Source organism: Meles meles, chromosome 1, assembly GCF_922984935.1.
Source record: "Meles meles chromosome 1, mMelMel3.1 paternal haplotype, whole genome shotgun sequence".
In the NCBI taxonomy this organism is placed as follows: Eukaryota; Metazoa; Chordata; class Mammalia; order Carnivora; family Mustelidae; genus Meles; species Meles meles.
Genome location: NC_060066.1, coordinates 161325351 through 161348936, shown reverse-complemented (window position 1 = coordinate 161348936; position 23586 = coordinate 161325351). Strand labels below are relative to the sequence as shown.

The 23586-nt window shown below is 37.4% G+C and overlaps 1 protein-coding gene across 1 annotated transcript in view; it reads left to right on the top strand.

Annotated features, from left to right (window-relative positions):
• Positions 1–23586, top strand: part of IL23R (interleukin 23 receptor) — a 60162-nt gene that overhangs the window by 19692 nt on the left and 16884 nt on the right. The window contains exons 5-7 of the mRNA XM_046019315.1: positions 5395–5555; positions 10044–10189; positions 16796–16952. Of these exons, the coding sequence (XP_045875271.1) occupies positions 5395–5555; positions 10044–10189; positions 16796–16952 (464 nt within the window). The remainder of the gene's footprint in view (positions 1–5394; positions 5556–10043; positions 10190–16795; positions 16953–23586) is intronic.

Here is a 23586-nt window from a genome sequence, read left to right as displayed (position 1 = left end):
GTGTTTAATAAGCCCTTTATTGCATGTGAAACCACCTGCTCCATGCTTCCTCATCTCACTCACTTATTACTCATGATCACAACGGTGTTATTCTGTTGTCAGATGAGTAAACCGAAGTACACTGAGGTTAGTAACAAGCTCCAAGTCCCACATTTTATCAAGGGGCAGAGCTGGGATTTGAACCCAGGTTTTTGTTTTTTTTTTTTTTTTTTTTTTTTTTTTTTTTTTTTTTTTCTAAAACCCACGCCCTGAGGTTTTCATCATTATGACATGTCCTTGTCCTAGCCTGGTGCTCATAGTGATCTCCCAGCTGCTGAAAGGAAAGAGGCAGCACTGGAAACTATACACTGAGGGTTAAAAACCTGAGTTGAACTGGAGTAGTTACTGCCACCTCCATGCCATGTAGACTCCTCACACTTATCCACGTTGTCCCTGTCAGCCTTAGAGAGATTCCTTGGTTGTCTGCTGAGCTTCTCCTGCTCTGGTGGTGGCTATAAGTTTAAAAATATAGATACATAAATTCTATAGTATTTTGATTCATAAATGCATTTATCACTTGGTAGAGTGAGGCTGGACTCTCTTTTCCTCCCTGGAGTTCTGTGTCTCAGCAAACATGCCACTCTAGAGTCTAACAGATCATAGTGGCGGGCAAGTTATAATCCTGGCTGGGATACTGCAGGGCTGGAGAAATTGGGGGAGTTGCTGAATAGATGCATAGATTAATAGGACCTGAAGTGTGCAGCTGTAGAGGTGAAATGATTGTGATTTTTAAACTCTTCCTTCCACATAAATCCTATCAAGTCAGTCCCCCAGGACAGAAAAACGTAGATGGTATTAGATAAAGAAACCGAGCAGTGCTTGCCTCAGCAACAAATACTATAATTGGAACAGTGCAGAGAAAGCGAACATGACCCCTAATCGAAGATGACATACGAATTTGTGAAGCATTTCTATTTGTCAAATATAAGAATTTAGGGTACTTGTCTTTCCACCTTTGTTCAAATTCCAAGGTTGTTTCCCTCAAAGTTAGTAGATCTATATTGTTGGGTTTCACAGTGTAATACAATTAACATAAGAATCTACAAGTAATATACCAAACAGATAATATAGAGCTAAGGCTTAGACCCTGCCATAGCTATCAAAACAGGAACAAAAGATAAGATAAGGGAGCCCTGGATGGCTCAGTGGGTTAAAGCCTCTGCCTCTGGCTCAGGTCATGATCCCAGAGTCGTGGGATCGAGCGCGCATCTGGCTCTCTGCTCAGCAGGGAGCCTGCTTCCCTTCCTCTCTCTCTGCCTGCCTCTCTGCCTACTTGTGATCTGACAAATAAATAAATAAAATCTTAAAAAAAAAAGATAAGTAAATAATAGTTAAAGAAATACTCCACCTTCTATGGTTGGCTCTTAAGTGATGGAAGAAAAGTTGTTAAAATGGCAAACGAAGGACATCAGAAAGGCAACATGCTGTTGACAATAATGGAGAAATGGGCAAGAAGAAGAATATACAATTCAGTTATAAATATGCTATAGTTCTGTTCTCAGGCAGATACACAAATGCAGCTCCCAGGAAGAGTGCAGATATTCAGTATTTATATGTGTGGAATGTTTTTCCATTGTTGTGACTGGACCAGGAAGTTGAGTGAGCTGAAAGAACAGTAAGCACCAACAGCCTGACCCTCACTGTGGTGGGGTCAGAGGAGTAGAGAGGGCAACCCAAGTGGAGGGCTGAAGAAGGAAAGAGGTCACTAAGCATATATGAGAAAAAGATGTAGGCTCTCTCACTCAGAAGGCAGGGTCTAGGTAGCCAAAGGAAGTAAGATTTGCAAGTTATCAAGAGGGATGACTGCTACAAAGAGGATTCAGAGGACTTCACCTTGGAAAGGACACCATTTTAGAAGAGTATTTTCACGGGAAAAGTGAAGGCAGAAGTCACAACAAAAAGCTTAAAGAACAAGTGGAAATGGTAATTTGGATGTTTACCAGGGATGTAGAAAATCTGATTGAGACACTTAAGAAAAGGAAATCAGAAGCGTTCGTAGTTCAAAGGGTTCAAGAAATGCAAACTTAGTGAAGTCTAGTGAAAACCACTTTCATGTTATGAATGGATCTGAGTACAGATAATGGTGTGTAAGAGTCTGAGGTGGCTCAATATTTATCTCTGCAGATTTTCCTCATGAATTCTAAACCAACTGAGAGAAATAAAAAAGCCAATAGGTGAAAACAGAAATATAAAAATAGTTATGTTCAAATATTTTAAAATATACATTTAAATAATGAAACATTTAAAATACTTTATAATATTTATTACTGATTAAGCTTGTTAATGGAGAGCATGGCTTTGGTATGTGGCAAAAGTAAACCTTCTAATACTGATCTTCCCAGAATAAACAGAGTTACTGCCGTTGCCCTCAATCACAGCCAATATTAAACAGCTGCACAACCCCATTTGGGGACCAACTCCTCTAAATCTTATAGCTTATTAGAGAAGACCAGAAAAGATCATTTCTGTGGTCTTCTGACTCCCAAGAGAAAATGGGAGAGAGGAAGGGACTATGAGGTGTGCAATCCAGTTCTTCATTAGTAAAATCAGGCCTATCTTCAAGAGGGATGAGGGGGGCGCCTGGGTGGCTCAGTGGGTTAAAGCCTCTGCCTTCGGCTCAGGTCATGATCTCAGGGTCCTGGGATCGAGCCCCACATCGGGCTCTCTGCTCCACGGGGAGCCTGCTTCCTCCTCTCTCTCTGCCTGCCTCTCTGCCTACTTGTGATTTCTTTCTGTCAAATAAATAAAATATTAAAAAAAAAAAAGAGGGATGAGGGAAGGAGGGACAAGACAGAACAGAGGAGTTTTTTTTTAATTAATTAATTTGTTTTTCAGCAAAACGGTATTCATTGTTTTTGCACAACACCCAGTACTCCATGTAATACGTGCCCTCCCTATTATCCACCACCTGGTTCCCCCAACCTCCCACCCCCGCCCCTTCAAAATGCTCAGGTTGTTTTTCAGAGTCCATAGTCTCTTATGGTTCACCTGCCCTTCCAATTTCCCTCAACTTCCTTCTCCTCTCCATCTCCCAATGTCCTCCATGCCATTTGTTATGCTCCACAAATAAGTGAAATCATATGATACTTGACTCTCTCTGCTTGACTTATTTCACTCAGTATAATCACTTCCAGTCCCATCCATGTTGCTACAAAAGTTGGGTATCATCCTTTCTTTCTTTTTTTTTTTTTAATAAACATATAATGTATTTTTATCCCCAGGGGTACAGGTCTGTGAATCACGAGGTTTACACACTTCACAGCACTCACCATAGCACATACCCTCCCCAATGTCCATAACCCCCTCCCCCTCTCCCAACCCCACCTCCCCCCAGCAACCCTCAGTTTGTTTTGTGAGATTGAGTCATTTATGTTTTGTCTCCCTCCCAATCCCATCTTGTTTCATTTATTCTTCTCCTATCCCCCTAACCCCCATGTTGCATCTCCACGTCCTCATATCAGGGAAATCATATGATAGTTGTCTTTCTCCGATTGACTTATTTCACTAAGCATGATACCCTCTAGTTCCATCCACGTCGTCGTAAATGGCAAGATTTCATTTCTTTTGATGGCTGCATAGTATTCCATTGTAGAACAGAGGAGTTTTGAGGACAGTTTCTCCTCACAGAAACCAGAAGAAAAGGGAAGAAACATTTCCCAATACTCCCCTCACCACTACCTCCAGCCCCTACCCCCTAAAAATATTGTGGAATAGAAATTTTTAATACTGATTGATTAAGTAATCTCTCCACCCAATATGGGGCTCCAACTCAGGATCCCCAGATCAAAATACGCATGTTCTACTGACTGAGCCAGGCAGGTGCCTCAGAAATTTTTTTTAAATTTTTATTTATTTTTTATTTTTTTATAAACATATAATGTATTTTTATCCCCAGGGTACAGGTCTGTGAATCGCCAGGTTTACACACTTCACAGCACTTGCCATAGCACATACCCTCCCCAATGTCCATAACCCCACTCCCCCTCTCCCAACACCCCCCCACCAGCAACCCTCAGTTTGTTTGCCCCAGAAATTTTTTAACAGATATAACAGAGAGGCTCAAACTTGCTAACAAAAGCCAGTGGAAACTAATAAAATTTAAAATTTTAGCATTAACAAATAACATTTGAAAATTCACTAAGTTAAACTGGCTAATTAGAGATCCTCACTCATTCCATTATAAAAGCTTAGATAAATATAATTTGAAGTGATGGTTTAGTCGCTCTATTTCTCACTCCAAACTGTGCTTCTCCCCTCTATCTTCTCCATCTTCTTTGGCAGCAAATGACTTCCTTTTCACCTTACCTAATCAGCCACCAGATCCAGCCAGTGCTCTTTCAAAGTCCACAGGAAGTCTTTCTGATCTTGTCTACTTCAAGTTATTTCTTGCACATTCATGCTCCAGAGAATTAACATGCTGAACTTTCTTGAAAATGGCATGCCACTTCAGTTATTTGTTTTACAACATGCTGGGGGTTTTCGTTATTGTTTTTTGTTTTTGTTTTTTCCCCCCTGGAAGGTTGGTCTTTCTCTACCCCATCCAGATCTCTCACCCTATCCAGATCCTTCAAGCCATTCTTACCCCTCACTCTATACCTGGTAGAAATGTCTGACTCAAAGCCTGTGTACTGAGCTCCTATGCAATGGTCCTTCCCAGAGGGTACTCATTTATTCCAAGCTCAGTCTAGAGTCAACTTATCCTGTAGGCATAATGCCCAGGGCCAATGATATCTTTAGGAGTCCATGAAAATGCTTAACTTCATTTAAAATCAGAAGAAAAGGGGTATCTAGGTGGCTCAGTGCACTAGTTGGCTGCCTTCAGGTCGGGTCATGATCCCAGGATCCTGGGATAGAGTCCCACATTGGGCTCCTTGCTAAGCGGGAACCTGCTTCTCCCTCTGCTTGTGCTTGCTCTCATTCCCTCCCCTCCCCATGTCAAATAAATAAATAAAACCTTTTAAAAATATATAAATGAAATAAAATCAGAAGAAAAAAACCATTAGGTCAAAGAAAATGTTTTAAGATGTAATATTGATATATTTGCTTTTATATCAATAGTCATAGAACATAATCTATATGAACATATATATGTTTCTATATAAGTATATACATACCCACACACATATGTACTATTTTTTTTTTCTGGGTGGAAGAATCAATCCATAAAGGCAAAAGGACTTAAGGCTAATGAAAGTCATAGTGTGGCCCTGAAGAGTCTTGAATTTATTTTTAAAATTTTTCAAAATGAAATAAATTTTGTATTCTGAAAACAGGCTAAAAAAGTAGTATCAAAAAATTGAGGAATAACTCATTCAAACCAAACATAACTGGTCATCATAACCTTTTTTTTTTAAGTTTAGAGACAGAAGAAGAGCAACAATATCTTTCTTCAAGTTGTATTAACATCTCTACTGATTCATTGCAAGGTGGCAAGAAATATTTGGTTTGGGTCCAAGCTGCAAATGCATTGGGCATGGAGAAGTCAAAACAACTGCAAATTAATCTGGATGATATAGGTAAGAATGAGAAATTAATATGTCTTTACAACTAAACAACTCATTTGTGCTGACCTAGTCAAATGAAGTCTAGCTCTGGAAGGAGTTCCCCCAAAGGTCCTGCAGGTCATGATACAGAAAACAAGAACTACCCATAATTGACCAGCCTGAGACAACTCAAAGATAAGTACGGCTGCCATTTTGTTGTATATCCTTCCAGTCTTATTTCTACATGGATGCATGTGGTTTTACACATATTTATTGAGAACTTCTTATGATCAAGCATTGTTCTACGGGCTAGGGATAATAAGATAAGCAAGATATCTACTGCCCTAAATATCTTGCAATCTACCAGGGAAGATGGAAAGAAACAAGGATTATAATAAACTGTGATGAGTCTTACATTGTGAGAAGTACAGCATACTGAAGAATTCTATTGTATATATTATTTTGGAAGTTATGGGGTTTTTTTTAAGTTTTACAAAAAACATAAAAAATGGTGAATTATGTGGACATCTCTGTTTTTACCAGCCAGGTTTTGCTTCAGATACTTTAGAACTTCCCTTCTAAAACTTATAAATACTTCTACTTTTTGAATCTACAATATTATTTTTAACGAATGTCTTTAATCAGTCTCGTTGTTGGAAATGTAGGCTGTTTTCAAATTTTCGCCATTACAAACTATAGTACCATGAACAACCTTTTGGATAATTTTTTTCATAATAGTTGCTCCTTTTTCCTTTTTTTTTTTTTTTAAGATTTTATTTATTTATTTATTTTTAAGAGAGTCAAAGATAGAGTGCATGCAAGCATGGGCGGGAAGAGGAGAAAGAGGGGGAGAAACAGACTCCCCACTAAGCAGGGAGCCCAACTCAGGTCCATCCCAGGACGCTGAAATCATGAGCTTAGCCAAAGGCAAGTGCTCAACCAACTGAGCAACCTAGGTATCCCTGGGTTTTTTTTTTTTTCCTTAAGATAAATTCCAAAAGGTAATTGTCCCTGAGTTTTTTAGAGCTACATCCCAGTCCAAAAGCCAAAGTTCAGCCAAAGAGCACCAAGTGAATCACCCTCTATTTGGACATCCTAGTACCAATTATTTCTGTTTTTATCATTAAGGATGATTTCAGTTAAGCTCATATTTATGGAGCATTTTTCTTAAGTGTTAACTGCTTTTACATAAATTACCTCATTTAACCCCCCAAACAACCCTATTTTGTAGAAGAGCCTGTAAGGGATTGATTCTGTAAGGGAATTCCTTGATTCTGTAAGGGAATCAAGGCTACGTGCATTATAAATTTTGAGACTGTGGAGCTAGGAAGCTCCAATTCCCATATCCTCATCTTCTATCCTCAGTCTTTATTTAAAAGCATGGCATGTGTCTGACAACTTCCCTGCTGATTAGTGATCTAGGGGATGTGACACGTTTTGCAGTACAACATGGGTATCCTTTGGGGACCACTGGGGTCTTCCACTGGACTAATATCTCAACTTCTCAACTTCTGCTTCAACTAAACTCAACTATTCCAGCTAACAGGTTTGGTTGAAAAGTCTGTCCCTATGCTCTGAATATTGGATTTGAAAATGAACACTGCTGACTATGATGATGTAGTCCACCATGTAGAGTTCTCCTGACCATGGTGCACCTGCTTTTGTAAATTTACACAGTTTGAGGTAGGATGCCATAAAATGCCCTTTTCTTAAAACAGGGTCCCCTCAGTGGATAAGGATGTTTAGAGGCTACCATGTCCTGTATCACTTTGGCAATATCATCTTTTAGAACTAAATTATTTACTAGTAGTATTACTGCTATTATTATCATTGTGATCTTATGATCTTACTATCATCACATCCATTTATTAAACACCTACAGTGTTCCAGACAATTAACATGTAAATCACACTTAATTCTGGAAACAGTTATACATGGGACTACTGTACCCATTTTACAGATAAAGAAAGAGATAAATAATTTACTCAAGATCCCACAGCTAGTAAGAAGGAGAGCCAGATTTCACTGCAGACTTGCTGTCTTGTGAAGAAGGTTAATCACCACCCTTTCTCCCACAAAGGGAAAATCTCATCTGGCTACCACTTTCAAATCTGACTTCTCACACTGTGGACCAGAGAACCTCTTGTTTGGAGTTGTTATTCCACCTCTTTTTTTTTTTTTTTCTCTAAATCTCAAAACAAACTCTTAGAAACTCAGGTAGAAAAACATAGGTTGACTGTGTAGGACACTCCACCCAACAAAGCCACCAGATAATTAATGGATGAGCTATACTCATTTGTCACACTTTTAAAATGAGACATTGCAAGTGAGATAAATGAACTGTTCTATGAAACTGGGGGCAGAGGATTCTCCTGAGAACAATTTCCACATAATAGCTACAGGACTGGGCTTTAATTAAGTTAGATGGCTGGGTTGAAAGGCAGGCCTGAGCTACTAGTGCTGTAACACTGTGCCAAAGGGACTGTGAGAGGGGTGCCTCAACTTCTGTGGAGAAATAAATGCCAGTGCAGAAAGTGCAGTGTCTTCCAGTTGCCATTTTGAACATTAATTCTCACATAGGTAAATATATGTGGACATTTGGACATCTATTTGGACATCCTAGTACCAATTATTTCTGTTTTTATCATCAGGGATGATTTCGGTTAAGCTCATATTTATGGAGCAGAAGATACCAAAAGACTATAAATCCGGTTCTTCATTTCAATACAAGTGAAGACTAAACACATGGTATCTATGATAGATTTGACACTTTTTTAAAAACCTAAGATATGATGGGAATGTTTGAAACCTAAGCAATGGGAGCAAATGTTCAACATTTGAGTCATTTAACATAGTCAAGTATTTATTATATAGCATGTTTCTTTGAAAACATATGAGGTCACGCAAACCTAAAAGCTTAGGTCTCTGTTGCATAGCTCTGTGCTGACTCTATTTTAAACATGACTTACTGTTCCATCTGCATTTCTCATAGGACTAAACAGACTTTGCTTCTTCCCCGGAGTATTTCTTTCTGCAGAAGGGTCTCAGGAATGCTTGTGCTACTCTAGCAATAAAAGAGAGGGAAGAGTGGGTGGGTAATTTAGCCTGAGGGTGCTTAAATGGTCCCAATTGGTCTCAGAACCCTGGGAAACAACTTCTCTGACTACAGAAATCTGCAAATACTGATCCTCATTACAAGAAGCCTACACGAGTAAAAGGAAATCAACACTGGCATTCGGATGATAAAAGTTCAGTACAGTAATCTCTTTAATTAGACTGATTTTTGTCATTACTGCCTTCCTATGTTAGCTTTAGCTCAAGGATTTTATTATAGTATTATAGGATGATGCTACTAAACAGCAACTCTTTAATTTTTGTATTTCTCTATAAATCATATACCTGGGCATATAGTTTTTGATAATAACACATTAATAATAAAACAATCATATTCCCAAAGAATCCTTTTTACACCTAGAATAAATGAAGAGGAAACTAATCCATAGAGAATATTAAGCTATAATAATGGTCCTTAAAAACACACATATAAGCTCTTCAGTTCCTTGTTAAATAATAAGTCTAACAAAGTCATGGGTTTTCATTGTTCTGTGGTACACATAGGAGTAATGGGACGTACCAATGATTTAATTCTGTTCAGACAGAACAAATATACACATAGGAGAAATGGGATGTGCCAATGATTTAATTATGTTCAGACAGAACAAATGTACACATAGGAGAAATGGGATGTGCCAATGATTTAATTCTGTTCAGACACAACAAATGTACAAGAATTAATACAGTTTAGAAATATAGAAATTCCAGTCACACCATTACTCCTATAGGGTACAACAAAACTATAGTAACATAACCCAACAGAATTTCAGTTTCCTTTTGAAAATTATTATCACAGAGCACGGCAATAATTTATAAAGTCTTAGAGTCTTATGAGATTTGCTTTGTTCAAATCATACTTTCAAGTACAGATTTATTTTAATAGATAACAAAATAAGTTACCAATAGATTTAATTATTTATATGTTTCCATATGTTTCCCTATGACACAAGAGAATAAAAATATTATTGTGAAAGGTCTCAATTTAATATCTTATGAAATCAGATTCTCTGAACTAAGTTTAGAACGCAAAACATCATTTTTCCCCTAAACAGATGCAGGAAGAAAGAGATATCCCTTTTATCTCTTTTTCACTCTCTTTTGTTAATAAGGCCAGACTTTGGAATTTCATCATTTAGGATTATAAGGGAATAGGGGGTGGGGGAAATGTGGACTATAAGATTCCCACTTAAAAGAAATAGAAAATAGGTTGAATAGAATTTCACTTAATAGCAGCAGTTTTTGCCTACACAATAGCTTAGAAAACACATAAATATTGTTAATTAGATCATGAAATTGTTTTTTAGTATTTTGAGTTTTAACACATCTATTTATTAATGAAAAGATATTGATTTCTCCCAAGGCAAGTTTTAAACTGCTGAGTATTTATTTATTCATTTATTTTTCTAGTGATACCTTCTGCATCCATCATTTCCAGGGCTGAGGATATAAATACTGCAGTGCCCAAGACCATAATTCACTGGCATAGTCAAACAACATTTGAAAAGGTTTTCTGTGAAATGAGATACAGGACTACAACAAACCAAACTTGGAAGGTAAGCTAATTTTCACTGTTCTTTAGCACATAAGTGAATGAAAGAAAAGCCAACCTGCAATGGACTTATGATGTTCTATTTCACATGTTTTCATCTGTTTGTGTGATACTCAGACCATTCTAGCTTGTTGGGTTTTTTATGTAATGTCTATGTCCAACATGGGGCTCGAACCATGGCCCCAAGATCAAGAGTTGCATGCTCTACCAACAGACAGCCAGGCGCTCCTTAAACCACTCTAGTTTTGTTTGTTGGTTTTGAACAAACAAAACTAGATTTTATTTATTTATTTATTTGAGAGAGAGAGAAAGGTGGGAGGGGCAGAGGGAGAGAGAATCTCAAGCCGACTCTGCACTGAGTGTGAGCCTGACTCAGGGCTAGATCCCACGTCTCTGAAATCATGACCTGAGCCAAAATCAAGAGCCAAGTCTCAATTGATTGAACCATCCAGGGGCCCTAAAACCACTCTAATTTTAATAATCATTCCCATATGTTTCTGAACGGACACATGTTTCCTGAAAATGTCCTCTTAACCTTTTTTAAGTTGTTAAATGGACAAGTATCCAACTAAGAGAGATCTATTGGGTTCTTTTTAATTCCATGCCTCCTAGAGTGAAATTTACATCCATGATGATATATAAGATGTAAGCATTCTATGCTGAAATTTAAAGGCATCTCTTCAAAAAAAGGACTTCCAATTTATGAGAGTCTCTTTTTAAATTAAAAATGCAAGTCAAAATGTAAGATTTGTTACTAATATAGGCCTCAGGGGCGCCTGGGTGGCTCAGCCATTAAACATCTGCCTTCGGCTCAGGTCATGATCTCAGGGTCCTGGGATGAGCCCCGCACTGGGCTCCCTACTCAGCAGGAAACCTGCTTCTCCCTCTCCCACTCCCCCTGCTTGTGTTCCCTCTCTTGTTGTCTCTCTCTCAGTCAAATAAATAAATTATATCTCTAAATAAATTTTAAAAAACTAATATAGGCCTCAGTCTTATATGAAGTTTAAGTAAAAAGTGAATGTCTAGACAAATTATCCTTAAATACCAATGGTAAGTTACCAACTGACTTAGGAGAAGCATAGGTACAAGTTCATTAATGAAGTCATATCACATGACAGCACTTGTGAACGTTATAATAAAAACTAATTTGCCATGTCCTCATATCAGGGAGATCATATGATAGTTGTCTTTCTCCGATTGACTTATTTCACTAAGCATGATACGCATGGAGAAGCAACATGGGGGGGTAGGGGGATAGGAGAAGAATAAATGAAACAAGATGGGATTGGGAGGGAGACAAACCATAAATGACTCTTAATCTCACAAAACAAACTGGGGGTTGCTGGGGGGAGGTGGGATTGGGAGAGGGGGAGCGGGCTATGGACATTGGGGAGGGGAGGAGAACCATAAGAGACTATGGACTCTGAAAAACAACCTGAGGGTTTTGAAGGGTCAGGGGTGGGAGGTTGGGGGAACAGGTGGTGGGTGATGGGGAGGGCATGTTTTGCATGGAGCACTGGGTGTTGTGCAAAAAGAATGAATACTGTTACGCTGAAAAAATTAATAAAAAGGGAAAAAAAAAAAAAAACTAATTTGAACCATGGAAGAACACCAGTCTGACTGAGGAAAAAGTTCTAATTTTGGTGTATTTTATTTTATTTTTTTTTAAATTTTGGTATATTTTAAAAGAAATGCCATTTTATTATTTTTAAGTAAAATGAACTGCCATTTAGTCAAACTAATTAAGGACTGGAATTTCTGGCTCTGTTTAATTAAGAATTATGTACCATATTTGACTTTATCTGTTTTCAGGGAGTTAAATAAAATGATATGTATTTAACACTAATCTTTGGAGTCATGCTAACCATCAGTTTTGCTGCAGAGCAATGTGTTTCAAGAGTGTGGAGAAGGTGAGGGTAAAACTATACTGATTGCATGACATACTTTAAGGATTGTTCTCTAAAAATAAATCCCTAACATCAACCTTATTTACCCCTGTTCATTTAAATCAGAAATGTGATATGAACTTTACAGTTTATATTACATTTAGAAATGATCCCACGTTCTGCATCATTTAGTCAATTATCAAGTGAAGATCCTGCCGGACTCATTGACTAAACAGTTATGGCGTATGTGTGCCCAGCAAGTCTGCGCTTAAAGCCTGGGACAAGCAGGATAAAAACAAAACACAACTCCACAGTCAATCCTCTTGCAAATGTGGAATTTAGGTAAATTTGAGAACAACTCAAATGAAATCTTCTGAGTCTTAGATATTAAGTCAGTAGGATTTAATTCTAATAGGACACCTGGGGCCTTTTGTTTAGTGTCATGATCATAGGATGTTATTGATAATACAGAATTATTTGGCATAATTAGGAGGAGATTATAGGCTATCAAAATGTTTAGAAAACAGAAAGTAATTACTCTTTCAATATCTCTCAACAGTTTTCAGAAACCGTTTTCTGGTTGAAACTCTTGTTCTTTGCTCCCCCTGCTGGTGGTACTATGCCATTTTGAGATTTGGTAATACAGAAGCTGGCAAATGAAGGAGCTGAGAGTATTTGTTATCTCATCTACTCTTCATAATGATCCTTTGGGACAGGTTAAGTATCAGCTCCGCTACAGAAATGAGGATGTAGAGCTGGAAAGACATCAAGCCAGTTTTTTTTCAAACTTACACTTTTAGTAACTAAATGCCTCTCAGAGACCTTATGTCACTTTGGGCACCCCAAAATACTTGGGAAATGAAAGAACAGGCTTCAATCCAAAACCTATATCCTATCCCTTCTACCATGCTTCCTCTAAATATAACCATTCATACAGAAAAATGTGAAGTACCATTTCTATCCAGATGACCCAAGTCTAGTCAGTAAGAGCCAGAATGAAAGTTTGATTTTTAATATTTGCTACTTTATCAATTTCATCTGGGTCATGCACAAAGTGTTGTCTTTGTCCCCTTGTCAGAAGACAGGAAATCAGAGGCAAGAAGAGGAGGAGATATAAAGGACTACAGATTTGATCTTCAACTTCATCTGTGCCTCTGTCATATTACTTGAGGGAGGTTCTTCACTTCAAAGAGACAGGCAGCCAGCCATGCAAGAAAGCCATGTGGCTTAGAGCATAGTACTAGAATTTAAAGCCTGGTTCTGCCACTTTCTAGTTATGCAAACTTGGGCAAGTTCCTTATCTTCTTTGTGCCTCATTATCCCAATACCTAATGTAGGAATAAGACAGTCACCTACCTCATATGGTTGTGGGACGATCAAATAATATAGTTAGCCCTGAGTCTGGAATAGAGTTCAAGTTCAGTAAACACTGGCTGTTGTTACTCTTCGCCTTAACCTTGAGGAGAGCCATGCAACAAGTTTGGTGGAGCAAAGGAAGCCCTCCTGAAAAATCAAGATTACTGAATTGAGGTTGCTCTTCATCCTCCTTTAACTAACCTATACAGACTTTGAAGTATTGAAGGGAACCAGCCAGTCCTTCAGGTGATCCTGCAGGGTTGACACCATGGGGAAAATATTTATCTACTTGTTGCTTATCCTCATGGATTATCTCCCAGGCACCTCAAACTTGTGTTAAAAATTAAGCTCACAGTCTTCACCAGCAATCCTTGTTCACTTCTGTATATCCCATCTCAAGAGCATTACCATGCTGTATATTTACCTGCTTACACTTCTATTTCCCCATCCTTTAACTATAATCCCCTGGAAGGCAGGCTATTCCATAATCGTTTTTTGTATCTTCAATGATTTTTATAATGCGTAGTTCATGCAGATGGCATGTGAAACGTTAGTTATAAATATTATTGCTTGCCTTTAATAAGAGCCCAACAGTAGTGATGGGAAGGCAGAGAAGTCTTCACTGCATATTCCAGTAAGTGGATTAAGGGTAACTCCTTTTTCTAAATAAACTTGATTAGGGTATTGGTAACCTTTTTTTTTTTTTTAACATAGCCTCAAGATTTAATTATCTTCATAATAAAACAAAATGTGAAGCTTAGAACTGGAACTTGGCTATTCCTCCCAGTTCAAAATGCTTGCATCTCTGAACAGTCAACATTCTTTTAGATTTGCGGTTGTGCTCAACACATTCAAGTCTCAGCACAGTCTTCTTTGTACTTTTTAGACTTTTCCCAAAAGATCAGCTTCATCTGCCCACCATAGCCACTCTATTTCCTGTTATAATGTCACCTTCCCTGCACCTAGAGAGAATCCTTGCCCTTCCTGTACTGTATCACTTTTTGGGCTAGTTTGCTATACTTCTTACAAAAAATGCAGTGGGTTTTATAAACATTCACCATGCTTGCAAGAGCAGTATCAGCACAGAAAGTGGAAAAACTTCTTATTCAAGGACCAGAGAGTAAACATTTTAGACTTTGCAGGGCATAAGTTCTCTGATCTAACGTCTTGACTTTGCATTTGTTGTGTGAAAGCAGCCACAGGCAATATACAAATGAATGGGCATGGTAAAATTTCAAGTTTGGAAATGGAAATTTGAATTTCATATAATTTCCATTCATCACAAAATGTTCTCTTATTTTCATACAACCATTTAAAAATGTAAAAACATTTCTCAGTTCTTGGAGTGCATAAAACCAAGCATTCTTTCTTTTCCAGAAAAGGCTAACAGAACAGTACACAGATAGCAAAGGATCAAACATTTGACCTTCACATTTCAAAAGTGTAAATGTTGGTATAACACAAAGACTTGGAAGAACGGTGATTAGTCAGGACAAATTTTCTCAATCAACATCCCACTCCCTCCTCCACCAAACACTAGGTAAAGATTAACTGGGCAGACTGAGGGACAAGTTAGAAGGGTGTTAGAAGGGTTAGAGGGAGTTAGGAAGAGGAACCAAAAGAGTTTAGACAGTGGTAGGTCCCTGAGAAGGGCTCCTTCTAGAGGAGCTAGCTCCTTGCTAGAGGGCTGGAGGAAGTGGAAATTGAAGACCTGTCTGACTAGGCTGGAGATTCTCCTTCCCTCCACCCAGTGATGCTCCCAGAAACTTAATGTAACCCTAAGAGAAGAGGGTGCCTCAGACTGATGGAGAATCAGTTTCTATGCCTCACCTCCATTCAGAATTAAGATTTTAAATAAACTGCCCTAAAATAGTCATATTTCTTGCACTTGAGATCATACCCTCTACATAGGCACTCAATTACATCTCTCAATGTTTGTTTTAGCCTCTGAAAATAACTTGAGGTAACAACTTGTGCTTACAAGACCCTGAGTAGTCACCTAGGTTGCCTCGTGGTGGAAAAACGTCTGTTAACAGTTCTGTAAAATTCTCGCATTTTAGATTTCTGGCTGTGCTTTAATGTATTTCTCTTCTTCAAGGGGACTTATCTATAAATGTAATGGCAAGAGACATACTAGAGAATAACTCCCTTCCAAGAGAAAAAAATAGAAGCAGAGTGCATTTGAAAGTCAAACTTCCAACTACAAGTAAAATCTTCCCTGGATCCCAGGAGACCCTCGATGCCTGCCTGTCATACTTACATGGCACAAAATTCCAAGGGCCAAAGGTGGAGACATAGCTTATGGAAACTCGGAATGGTACTTTAGATGGAGCATGACATTCCCAAAACAGATAGTTTCATGAATTTTACATTTTCACTACATTGCAGGTTTTAAAGATTTATGTTAAGATTGCATTTCCACAGAAGAATCCCTCAGTAGGGTTGATAGTTTGCTCTTTTTTAAAAAATCTTTACAGTTTCTACTTTCTTTTTCATGAGTATTTGTAACTGTTTCTTCCTGGTTATTGTCAAAGTGCATTTTTAGACATGTTTTATGGTTACTTTCAATCGTGCTTCACATTTTTTCAGTCAATCCGCTTATCACAACACACGGAAGGTATGTAAATGCCTTGGTTTCTCTCTCTTATTTGAACCAGCTTGTTAGGGGGTTATCTTTCATTATGTTTTATAGCAGGTCATAGTGCTCCAGAAAATGATTTGTAAGTTTAGACCTCAGCTATGTGCATGCTTATCTTCCATTGGGTTTTCATAGCTCAGCCTTCTTTAGTGTTTTATTTTCTCTCTCACACAAACACACACACACACATATATATAGGCTTTATAGAATCAGCAAAAGTCTACAATAAGGACCAGTTTAGCAGCTTAGTTTGTGAGTAATTTTCTCCAAAAGTCATCACTAGCAAGTGAAATTATTTCAATATTCACGAAGAATTATTGATGTAAATATCCAACTGCAGAGAGAGTGAGAGAGAGAGAGATTGAAGGGGAAGGAGGGAAGAAAGTCTGAATTCAAACAACTGCGTTTAGGTTCCCCACTTCCTCCATCCCATCAAAATCAGCTACTCCAAAATTAAGAATATATTACATTTTGAACTTAACTTGAGATTTAAAAGCTTGAATGCACTGTCAAATACAAAGCAATGTGTATTTCACTTTTAATGTTAAATAAGACGTATTTGGTTATTTATGGTCATGCTTTACATAAAGGGCCCTATTCTTTGTTTTCCCAGGGTCTAGAGGAGTGCCTAGAACATAATAGGTGCTCCATACATTTCTGCCTAAATGCAAGAACTGTTCGTTTTCAAAGAACACTGTATTGTTTCATCATTGTTATTCATTCATTTTAGGTTAAAGAATTTGATGCCAATTTTACATATGAACAACAGTCAGAATTCTACTTGGAGTCAGACACTAATTATATATTTCAAGTGAGATGCCAAGAAACAGGTAAAAAGTACTGGCAGCCCTGGAGTTCCCCCTTTTCTCACAAAACACCTGAAACAGGTGAGTGTATTTATATATTTAATCTCTTAGGCTTTTCTTTTGACATCTGTCTTTCCTAAATACACACACACACACACATATTTATATATAATATATATTTTTATATATTTATATAATTTATAATTTGTATATTTATATATATACATATATATATGTTCTTTGTTCTTTACTTGTATCAATATTGACAAAACTATTGTCGGGCAGGTGGTTACATTTAAATTGTCATTTTGCTTTGATTTTGTTAAGGCTGACTACAATTTATGTAATGGTTCTCAAACATTCTTGGGTATAAAAACCAATTAAAAACCAGCTGATATACATGTTCATCATCCCTGCTCCCCGAGGGTCTGTGTCTATGGTTCTAAGGGAGTGGGTGTGCAAGTTGCTCAAGAGTAAGCATTTCTTACAAGCATCCAGACTGACCATGAGGCATTTAATGATCTAAGACTTTGTTTTGAAACACATTATTAAGAGTTACATTAAACTCTTTAGGCCACTCTGACACAATATATTCTCCTGAGAGACACAAATCAAATCATATCAATAAATATTGATTATCTACCATATGCAAAGTAATCATAAAGTTAAGACACTTAATCATGGGATTACTTAATTCTCTTCTCAGCAAAATTTAGCTGGCCTATTTTTTATCTTTAGATATTTCCCGCTCTTAATATTATTAGTTTAATTTTCTATCCATTTACACATCATTCTGTAAAATCTTGGCTAAATAGACTTCAATAGTAGCAAGGAGAATCTATTGTAAATGTCATAATACTCCACAATGTCTTTCATTAACTTCATGATGTCTCCCTATTGTAGGTAGCTTATATACTAGATTGAAATTTTTCTTTTCAGAACTGAAGCACTTAATTATAATCACATGGATTGCTAATACCATATTTATTATAATATTGTAATATAGCATCTTGGAATTGAGGTTTTGTTTTTTTTTTTAAATACTTTAGCATACATTATAAACATTGATGGCTGCTACATAAGCAGAGTGAAATGGCAGACAAACTAAACAGTTCTTTTGGCGCCCCCTAATGCCTAAATCTTAGAAATGAATTATGAAGGGAATAATTTGCAATGCTAGCAGTTCCTTTTTAATTTTACTTTTTAAGATTTTATTTATTTATTTGAGAGAGCGAGAGAGAGAGCACACAAGTAGGGGGAGTGGCAGAGAGAGAGGGAGAAGCAGGCTCCCCACTCACAGGGAGCCTGAAGTGGGACTTGATTCCAGGATCCAGGGATCATGACCTGAGCTGAGACAGAGTCCAATCCAATCGAGGGACTTAAGACAGAGGCTTAACCGACTGAGCAACACAGGTGCCCCTATCATTTCCTTTTTAAAAGTTAGTTTTTAAATTACAATATTCTTTCTTAAGTTTATATTGCTAAAAGTTCTTCAGACTTTATATGCCATTTTGTAATAGTGAGAATTTAGTTGATAACTCAGTTATCAACTTAGTTGATAACTCAGTTATTTTTAAATGAAATTTAGAATTGTCTAGCAAGATGATTCAAAATGATGACTAATATTTACTTACCATCTGCAAAGTACTACTATATATAAGATTGTCTGATCTTTACACCAGCCATATTTGGTAGTCTACTTGGCACCATTTTACAAATGAGAAAACTGAGGCATGACTTGCTAAATAGCACATTGCTAGTGACTAAAAGCACCTAAACAAGAGCATAAGTATTCTTAGTCATCATCAGCTTTCAGCAATTTCATCAAGTTCTTTCTTTAACCAATTACATCAAAGTGAAGGAGCAATTTATTGAAGTTTTCTACAAGTTTAATATAGGACCACAAATGTTCTCCTTTAAAGGCAAAGGTCCTAAACCTCAGGTGGAAGAAAATAGAATCCATAGCCACCCTACAATGAGTCTAAATGTAAAGCCTTTGTTTCCTAAGGGGGAAAAGAAATCACTTGAGGCAAAAATTCTAGTTAAAATTAGATATTCTTGAAAAACTGCATCTATCCAATTTAACATGTAGCTAAAAGGAACCATACAAATTTCTTCCAAGACACGTTAAATGAAAAATGGTGACTATGTGTAGGGAAAGCGCTAATATTAAATCTTTTAAAAAATTTTTTTGTTTGTAAAAGCAATGCAAATTTATTATAATATACAACCTAGAAATAACTGCTGTTTACATCTTAATGAATTTAACACTAGTTTTTCATGCACATATTTTTTTATTATTGAAGTATAATTAACATACAATGATATATTAATTTCAGGTGTATGGCATTGATTCAACAATTCTATACATGAACCAGTGCTCACCAAGATAAATGTAGTGACCATCTGTCATACAACATCCTTACAATATTATTTACTATATTCCCTATGGTATAATTTTCATCTCCATGTCTTAACTATTTTATAACTAGAAGTTTGTACCTCTTAATTCCTTTGTCTATTTCACCCATTCACCCATCCCCCCTCCCCTCTGGCAACCACCAGTTCTTTGCATTTAAGAGAGAGGTTGTTTGTTCATTTGTTTTGTTTTTTATATTCCACATATAAGTAAAATCATAGGTATGTGTCCTCTGTCATTTTTTTAATGATTGCTGTTGTGATGTATATATTGTTTTATATTCTTACTTCGTCTCTCTTGTTGAGTTAAAAAATCTATTTTATGGCCACACAGTGTATGGTGTACTCTAACACACTAAATCATTACCCATTTCGGCAATACTAGGTCATGCCATTTTTTCCATTATCAATAAATTTCTTGGAATAGCCCTTTAGGTAAACTCTCCTTATGTGATTAGACCTTATTGAATCAAGACTTAAGCACATTTTAAGATGCTTGATGCAAGTTGCCAAATTGCTTTTTAATAAATCTTTAATATTAATTGCTTTTTAAAAAGATATCTAGGAAAAGACAGTCATTCACTTAGCCATTCATGAAATATTCAAGCAGCCTCTACCATGCCCCAGTCACTTGCTATGTACTTCCAGAATCTCTGTGAACAAAGGAGACAAAGATCTCTGACTTTTAGAGAAGACAGTCAGTAAAAACAATCACAGGGGCGCCTGGGTGGCTCAGTGGTTTAAGCTGCTGCCTTCGGCTCAGGTCATGATCTCAGGGTCCTGGGATCAAGTCCCACATCCGGCTCTCTGCTCAGCAGGGAGCCTGCTTCCCTCTCACTCTCTCTGTCTGCCTCTCTGCCTACTTATGATCTCTCTCTGTCAAATAAATAAATAAAATCTTAAAAAAAATAAAAAAATAAAAACAATCACAAAAAAATAAATTACATAGCACTATAAATATCTTATAAACAAAAGCACTAAGGATCAAACCTCACAACTGAAATTTGAATTCCTTCACAATCAAAAAAGTTAAAAAATGCAATTTCTATAACACTTTAATTAACCAACTTGTTTGAAAATGGGGCTTTTTGACCAGGCAATTTTCCCACTAGTTAAAGGCTGATTTATTTATGAAGAAAGATAGCTCAGGCAATAAATATCTCCCCATGTGGGAATTTGCTATTTTACCCTCTAAAATCCTTATGTATGTACCACTGAAGAGATTTATCTCCAAGCAATGTATTTTCAAAATTATGCCGAAATGGTATTGCAGAGTAAATCATGCAGTATATGTGGCTTATCCTGCAAACCCCCAGCTTTCTTCTGTATCATTTCCCTTGGTTTTTAAAAACCTAGTTTCCAAAAAACCCCCAAACAAACTCATTTATAGTAAGAATTAAATGATTTATTACACTTATTCTCTTTTCCTTCCTTAGAGTATTTGGGCTTTATTATTTTTTTAAGATTTTATTTATTTGACAAAGAGAGAGAACACAAGCAGGGCGAGCAGCAGGCAGAGGAAGAGGGAAAAGCAGGTTCCCCACTGAGCAAGGAGCCAGATATATGGGCTCAATGGGGGGCTCAATGTGGGGCTCCATCCCAGAACCCCAGGATCATGACCTAAGCCGAAGGCAGACACTTAACCGGCTGAGCCACCCAGGCACCCTGAATATTTGAACTTTTTTTTAAAATATTTTATTTATTTATTTGACAGAGAGAGAGTTAACAAGTAGGTAGAGAAGCAGGCACAGAGAGGGGGAAGCAGGCTCCCTGCTAAGCAGAGAGCCAGATGTGGGGCTCGATCCCAGGATCCTGAGATATTGACCAGAGCCGAAGGCAGAGGCTTAACCCACTGAGCCACTCAGGTGCCCCCTGAATATTTGAACTTTAATGAAAAACAAAGTCTTATACTAAAAAAGAAAAAAAAATAAACCTCAGAATATAATAGGCTTTAGCAAACAACCAGGAGAAGTTTCTCTAGATTGGAGATGCATATTTTTTTATTCTGGTAATAAAGAGTGTATGCAAATAATAGAAAATAAAATAGTTTAATATAACTTATATATTATACTGTATATAATTTATATATAGTATATATGAATTATAGTATATAAATATAATATATAAATTACATATAACACATAAGTTGTATTATATTATCTATAAAATATACAAATAATATAATATAGATAATAACTAACATTTATTGGATGCTCACTATGTATTTGGTACCATGATAAGCATTTTACATACGAATTGTCCTTTATCCATCCCTAAAGCCCTATGAAAGTTTTATTCCAGTTGTACAGTTGAAGAAGATGAGGGAGATTAATCAGTTTTTCCAAATGTTCTAAAGCTGGTAACAGTAAAGCTAGGACATCAGCCATCTGGTGGGATTCCAGCACCTGCACTATGGCTTTGCTGGTCTTCCTAAGAGACCTAAGAGGGTCCTTTGTCCACCTCCCCTCAGCCACCCACCAAATCCCCCTCTGTACATTAGCTAAAAATAAAACAATGCCAGGAGAAGTTCACTTTTAATGTAATGTTTGTTATGAAAATGCAAATACATGAGAAAAGAGGAAACCACAGGATGCTATCAACTAATTCTATATTGGCCTGAATACAAGATGTGGAAGCGCATTTGGGTTATGGCAATGAAAATGAAACCACAGGACCCCAGGAACCTGGAGAATAGGGAATAGGATGGGGCAGTCTGAGATGAAGACAAAGTAGAAGTGGAAAAGGTGGTTCTCTTAAAGATAAGACCTCCACTTGGAACACTGAAAAAATAAAATAAAAATAAAAATAAAAAGATAGGACCTCCACAGGGGCATTCATAATGTGTTTTTCTAGCTGGTCTTGGTCCAATAAAGTGTCTAGAAAGCAGTGCTTCTCAGAGTGGAGTCTGTGGACCATGTGCATAGAAATGCTTGGGTAGGAGTTTAAAATGCAGATTGCTGAGCCATTAGCCAAGTGATACTTCTACAGTAACGTGTAAAAACCACTGCTCTAGGGGTTAGACACACCCTTTAAGAGAAAGAAGTGTCATGAAAAATGACATAGGGTGTGGGCAAGAAATGTGGACAGAAATGGGGAGACTTCATTGCCCAAGCTATTGCCTTAGTAATAGTGATTTTGGGGGTCAGAACAGGGTGGGTACAGGAGAATTTCAGGCCATTACCTCTAGTATTATCAGGTCACCTCTCTTGGCTCCTCTTCCTCCTGCCCACCACTTCCTCAGTTACTGAGCACCGCAGCCCACCTTGGCAGCTCAGGATCCCTAGAAGCACTGGATGCAGGACCTTTGTGCCAGTGAACCATCATACTCCCATATTACCCCCTCTGCCCAGACCCTGCCCCACCTCTCTATGTGAAGCTTCAGCTGAGGTTCTGAGAACCACTGAGGACTGCTGAAGTTGGAGCTACTACACCACCACCCTGGAAAGTCACTGTTAAAAATTCCTGGGGTCTTTAAGCAGTACAGAAAGAACCCCCAAGTGGAAAAGATAATTTCTGAGTGTAGAAAGCCAATACTGTAAAATGTGAAAGTCAGTTACCTAAATTAAATACTACTGAAATATATATATTGAACAGATGACTTTTTTTTTTTATTTGACAGAGAGAAATCACAACTAGGTAGAGAGGAAGGCAGAGAGAGAGGAGGAAGCAGGCTCCCCGCAGAGCAGAGAGCCTGATGTGGGGCTCGATCCCAGGACCCTGGGATCATGACCTGAGCCAAAGGCAGAGGCTTTAATCCACTGAGCCACCTAGGCACCCCTGAACAGATGACTTTTGATCAGGAGTGTTGTCCAACTCTGCTGTATACAAGTCTCTTTGCAATAAAGGAAAGGCACAGGCTCCATAATCCCTTTAACGACAAGTCAGAGGCCTGAGGGAAGGGCAGTCATATTTCATAATGATTAGTTAACTTGCTTGAATTGCTACTTGAAGTAGGAAAGTTTCCCAGAGAAACCGTATTATTCTTTTTTTGACAATTCTCCAGAGGAAGGCAAGTATGAGCAAGGTATTAAACCACATGATGTTTTGTTCTTACAAAACACCATTGGTTGTTGCATTACTGATGACTCCTTGAAGATTCTCATTAGTTTTTCAGAAATTATAAAGACTATAAGAGAAAAAACCAAATGTTATGTCAATGGAACTAAATATAAATGATATTAAATCGAACACAGGTTAGAGGCTGGCACACAGAATTGTACTTTTCAAAAATTCCATTACTTGTAGTTAGGGGTTTCTTTTTTTTTTTTTTTTTTTAAGATTTTATTCATTCATTTGA